This window comes from Mobula birostris, chromosome 1 (assembly GCF_030028105.1).
Source record: "Mobula birostris isolate sMobBir1 chromosome 1, sMobBir1.hap1, whole genome shotgun sequence".
NCBI classification, from domain to species: Eukaryota; Metazoa; Chordata; class Chondrichthyes; order Myliobatiformes; family Myliobatidae; genus Mobula; species Mobula birostris.
In genome coordinates, this window is record NC_092370.1 from 142,649,850 (window position 1) to 142,656,235 (window position 6,386).

Sequence of the window (6,386 nt, forward strand, 5' to 3'; positions counted from 1 at the left end):
GAGAGGAATCTCTAGTTATAGAGCTGGATAGCCTTTCAGTGGTAATGAACATAAAAGGCAATGCCTCAAAAAGGCTGCATCTATCATAAGTACCCCCATCACCCAGCACATGCCCTCTCCCCATTGCTACAATCAGAGAGAATGTACAGGAGCCTGAAGACAAACACTCCATGTTTTAGGAACAGCTTCTTCCCCACTGCCATCAGATTTCTGACTGGCCTATGCACCAAACCGATGAACATTACATCACTATATTCTTTGGGCTCTCTTTTTGCACCATGTTTTTAATTTTATATATATCTTACTGTAATTTATATGTTTTTATGTATTGCACTATAATGCTACTGCAAAGCAATAAATTCCATGACTTAGGTCAGTGATATTAAACCTGATTCTGATTTGAAAATGGCGAGCTGCCTGCCTGGTAGAGCTATGTGCCGTTGGAGGGGAGAACAGCCGAAGCTCATAATTCAACAAAATAATTGGAAGGTAAAAAGGACAATGTCCTAGAATCTTGAGAAACTAGGCAAGAGATTAAGTAGGAAGATTCCAGACTAGTAATCTACAAATTCTTCCAGGTGATTTGCACCAGTGAGTCTGGAAACGGGAGAGATTGGAAGAGAACATGGCAGTAGAGAGATGGTATGAAGGGGTCTTCATATTCCTGAGGCATTGGGACTGAGCTTAGGGACGTTGAGAGCTGTTCAGCCAGGTGGATTGCACTTCAACAGGATCACAATGAACATACTTGAGGGGCAAATTACCAGTGAAACTGGGGAGGGTTTATATTGTTGACAGAAGGATAGGGAGCATGGGTTCAAGTCAGAGGAAAGCAGGGTGAGAAATAGAAGGCAGAAAATTAGTGAAAATTTGCAAGTCAGAGTTGCAAAGAGTTCAAGAAACAGATTCTACTGGTTCATTAGAGAATAACGTGGGACTGGCAAATCTAGAGGTGGTTGATAAGGTCGAAAGAGTATAAGGTAAGATGAAAAAGGAAATTAATGTCAAGGCCTGAAAGCACAATACTGCAGAAAATTTAGAGAGATTACAGAGGATCAGGGTGACTGAAAGGGTGTTTCAGGCTTTTTGTAATGTATATCAATAATATAGATTTAAATGTAGGGACATGAAAAAGAGTTCTGAATGAGTAAAAAAGTGATCACGTGGTTAGTATTCAAGAAAAGAGCTGTCAGCTTCAGGCAAATACAAATAATCTAGTGAGTTTGGAAGAAAAGTGGCAAATGGAGTTCATTCAGAGAAGTGTAAGGTCATGAACTTGGGAAGGAATAAAAAGGCAAGGGAATTTTCAATATATGACCACTTTATTAGGTAAGGGGGTACCTAATAAAGTGGCTACTGTGAGTATGTTCGTGGTCTTCTGCTGCTGTAGCCCATCCACTTCAATATTCGATGTGTTATGCATTTAGAGATGCTCTTCTGCACATCACTGCAAAATTATGTTAGACACTGTTGTCTTCCTGTCAACTTTAACCAGTCTGGCCATTCTCCTCTGACCTCTCATTAACAAGGCATTTTCACCCAGAGAACTGCTGCTACCTGGGTGTGTTTTTTTTTCCACATCATTCTCTGTAAATTCCAGAGACTGTTATGTGTGAAAATTCCAGGAGGTCAGCAGTTTCTGAGATACTTGAACCTCCCCATCTGGCACCAACAATAATTCCATGGTCAAAGTCACTTAGATCACATTTCTTCCCCATTCTCACATTTGGTCTGAACACAACTGAACCTCTTCACCATGTCTGAATGCTTTTATGCTATTTTCCCTTTCAACCCCATTCTCCAGCCTTCACCTCTTAACCTTTGACACTCTTACTAATCAAGGACACTCAGCCTCCACTTTAAATATACCCATTGACTTGGCTGCCAAAGCTGTCTGTGGCAATGAATTCCACAGATTCACCACCCTCCAGCTAAAGAATTTTTTCTTCATCTCTACCGTAAAGCAACGTCCTTGTATTCTGAGGCTGTCCATCGCTCTCCCACTATAGGAAACATCCTCTCCACATCCACTCTAGAAAGAGTTACAACTGCATTCATAAACATACAGTAAACACATTTATTACAAAGATATACAAAAGAATAGCTCGCAGTTTTCACATTTTTCTCCATATCTCACAGCCAATGAAATACTTTTAAAGTGTAATACTTGTACTGTGGTTGTGCAGGAGATATCTAACATGTCTTTTATTCTCTTTTAGATAATTGTGTGGGGTGATTATGGGCGAATGGACCACAAATCTTTCATGGGCGTTGCACAGATCCTACTGGAGGAGCTTGACCTGTCCAACATGGTGATCGGCTGGTACAAACTCTTTCCCACTTCCTCACTAGTTGATCCAACTTTGGCCCCACTGACAAGAAGAGCTTCCCAATCATCACTTGAGAGTTCATCTGGACCTTCTTATGCTCGTTCATAGCAGTTGTGAAAGTGTTGCGATAGCAACTAGCATTCAGCTCGCAGGTCGCAAGCCCTGGTTACACTGCATGCTTGATGTTGTGTCTTCTGAGCCTGTTCCTAGGGATTAAAAGCGTTCCTGTGTTCTCAGAGGAGACTGCACACATTGTGCCCTGAGAAGGTCCTTAGGGAAGGAGTGGAGTTTTGCAGAAATTATATGGTTGTTGGAATTAAATGACAATTTTTTTTGTCCAATCAGAAGCCATGGATTAAAATCAAATCAGTAAGAAACTATTAATTCACACAGCAAACACCCTAATTTTTAAATGAACCATTCTCTTTTTGTTCTCGATCCTTCTTGAATCGCCTGGTTCTCCTACCCCACCTGATTGGTTCCTATAAGCAACAACCACTGATGTTATGAAGGCCAGCTGGTTGTTAGCTCTGTGAGCCAGCATGGAACCCTCATTGTGAGGAAGGTTGGAAATAGTGTCCAGTAATGACTACACACATCATCAGATGGGGCAAAGCAGAAAGGAGTCAGCTGAGCAAAACTGTACAGAACAAGAGATTTACATTTTTTTAAAATGCAAAACATAAAGATGTGGTACTGTCATTCAAAACCAACTTGGAAGCTCCAGAAAGATTCCACAGTGATTCCCAAAGGGAGAGGGCTATATGCTCTAATATCATTGTTTCTCTGCTGATATACTGTATGGAATTGAAAAAAAATGCATGGACACCAATTTAGCTAAACCTAAACAGATAAAAAAAACATTTAAAATTATTTTCAAGGCTGAAACTTGCAAAAAAAAACAGCCATTTTCAACAATTTATATTATTTTTTAAAAATGTTTCACCAGTGCATGGTTTTATGGGGGAGTGAATGCAACAATACAAGACAATTACACCGTGTTCCCATATTCAGAGTAAAATCATTCACGAGTCTGTCTTTTGTGGACTAAGAAATTCTTAAGGAAGGACTTGTCTGAATACACGATTTCAACATGACCTTAAAAAGTGTCATCTTGCGGACAAAAACATGGTTAAATTAATGACACAGACCTTCAAAGTCAGATATTAATCACAGATGACACATGCTGCTCTGTCCCTTTTACTTGGGTAGTTTATCGTATGCTCTGAGTATGACCTCTGTGTCTCTTGCCACTGAAGCCCCTCATCCGGGTTAAAGGTTGCAGAGCGTTAGTGCATTTTGATTCCTTGGATAGAGTATACATTTTAACAACAAATAAAAAGAAATGATATGATTTGCAAGCATGTTGAAAGAATTTTTGCAACATGGCTTGGGCACACACTGCAGTAATTCAGCATGCATTTGACAAACAAAATTTTTGCAGCATCCTTTAATTGTACAGTGCATGAATGACATAGAACTTATTTACATTTTCTCATCTTAAATTGAATTCTACAGCAAATAAAGGAATCGTGTGCTCATTGTTCAGAAAAAAAATAGTTTCTAGCAGGATCCAACTTGTACATACTGTATGAATAAGACATTTTTCTCTGAAATTAAGTAGGAAGTATTGACAGACGGCAAATCAAATAATTTGGTATAGGATCAAATAATTATTTCACAAGTCTCCTCTACCAACCAGGTATAGAAATCATCCAATCAGACGTTCAGTTTTGTGGGCTTGAAAATCTAAAGTTCCATAGACAGGATTGCTAGAAGACCAACTCTTTTGCTGTAAAGTTCAATTTTCACACATATATTGGGCAGTTTAATGAGGACTGATGTCCACATGTTAGACTAAGCTGAGAATTGGCCATTGGAAACCACTTGTTACCTATCTGTCATTTTTTTACATTCCAAATTGAACTCTTACACCCTGTAATTTTAGCATCATGCTGAGAGACCCTCCCCCAACCCCATACCTAAAATGAAAACCGTTGATTTGGCTACTTTTTTTTATAAGTGCTCTGTAGAAGGTGAGATTTCTGTGGATGGAGGTGGCGAAGATGCAGAGATTTCCGCAATTTAAATGGAAGGAAGGCAGATGGAGCACATGAACGATTGTCAATGAGTATGCTTGATTACCATTTAAAAGGAAATTGAAAAATGCCTTTTTTATTTCATATTTGTAGTGTAATTTTGTTTAATCCGAGAGTGATTCTTGGGTCTTTTGTCTCATGGCTAAAGTATTGTAGAGGAAGTTTTGAATGTTAAGCCATTAAAAAAAAACCTAGAGTATCACAAAAATAACACTGACCTTTTGGGATTGGAGTTAGCAGTGGCCGCTGGCTACTAACATCAGTTTTTCAAAATTGCTGTAAGCAACTGCAAGTCTGGACCTACAATATTTATCTATTTTTTAAGAAAAACAATGTTCCAAAATTTAAGATTTATTTTCTGAAAGTTGTCTCATTACTGTGACAGCAACTCAATTTACCTGCATCTGATTATTTTGTGCATATTATTCCTGTTTAAAATGATCTTTCAGAAATTATAGTGAGAAGGATGTTAAGGTATGAAAGATTTGTACATACTTATCATTATGCAGTATTTATTTGAGACGATATAATTTTTTTTAAAAGATATTTTTCACATTATGTCTGCAAATCTGTTTATGATTTAGTCATGACAAGGGACCTATTCCAGTAAAACACAGCTGTCTTGTACATAGATTTGAAGTAAAGGGACGCTGATGTTAGATTACTGGACAACTGGCCTGTATGTGACAACAACTACTGTAAAAGAAATTCATTTCTGGTGATGGTATTTAACATGGCTACACTATTAATAAAAACATTTCTTTACAGAAATGGAAGTATGCTTTATTTTTTCCCAGCTGTCTTAAGTGTTTGTAATATGACAACATTTTCTCCTTCTCTGTATTAGGAATGGTAGTTGCAAAGTACAATGTTGAACGACATTCTTCAGCCTACCTTTATTGTGAAATAATTATAATTAACTATAATTAACATTCTGTGTTTGTTGCATATATTTCAGTAATTTCAAAACGTATTCCTAACACAGTTTGTAGGGGGCGTTGTTGGTCCATTCCATTTGGGAGCAAAATTAACTTAGTTATTCCCTCCACAATTACACGTAATGTATATTTTGCACTTCATATTTATCTAAATCCTTTCTAACCCAATCACTGATTACTTATAATCTTGTAATCCGAGAGAACTGTGACTAAGGTTAAATTATATTAAAGATCTTTCCCATCACATGGCATCTTAGAGGAATCTGGGGTATGAAACTATTACTGAAATGCATGCACTGGGTAATTCAGCTGCTTACACTGACTTATGACTTATCCTAATTAGTCCATCAACCACAGAGAATATGGGTTTTTAATTAGTAATTACTAATCATAAAAGACTGATTGAATCTTGCATTGATATTGTAGTTAGGCAACTAAAATAGGTCAATCACAAACTACATGTGCTGGTATGAAAACCTGAAACTTTTACTTAGTTCAAGACCAGTGACTAATTGAGTCTGACACTTAAAAAGTAAAGACTGATGAATAATAAAGACATTTTACTAAATGTTGATTATGGTTCAATAGTACTAAACTGGATTCCTTTTTGGTTCATCAAATGCTATTGTGTATTCCAGTGATTTGGAAATCATTTAGGAACTTTTGAAAAGCTCAGTTGTAAAATTACAGCCCCATCATGGGCACGAGCCTCCAGATAGTATCCAGGATTGTTACCTCAAAAAGGCAGTGTCCGTCACTAAGGACCCCCATCACCCAGGACATGCCCTCTTCTCATCAGAAAGGAGGTACAGGATCCTGAAGGCACACACTCAGTGATTCTTGACTAGCTTCTTCCCTTTTAGCATCTGATTTCTGAATGGATATTGAACTCATGAACGGTACCTCACTACTTTTTTAAGTTTTTATTTTTGCACTACTTATTTAATTTAACTACTTTTTATACGTATATATATACTTACCATAGTTCACGTTTCTTTTTTCTCGATTATTACACATCG

General features: G+C 37.5%; 1 protein-coding gene across 26 annotated transcripts in view; it reads left to right on the forward strand.

Moving 5' to 3' along the window:
- rims2a (regulating synaptic membrane exocytosis 2a) overlaps positions 1 to 2,621 on the forward strand; it is a 1,105,394-nt gene extending 1,102,773 nt beyond the window's left edge. For all 26 annotated transcript variants that reach the window (XM_072262764.1, XM_072262846.1, XM_072262801.1 and 23 more), the window contains one exon: positions 2,220 to 2,621. In XM_072262764.1, coding sequence (XP_072118865.1) covers positions 2,220 to 2,438 — 219 coding nt within the window. In that variant the 3' untranslated portion in view covers positions 2,439 to 2,621. The remainder of the gene's footprint in view (positions 1 to 2,219) is intronic.
- The last annotated feature ends 3,765 nt before the right edge of the window (positions 2,622 to 6,386 follow it).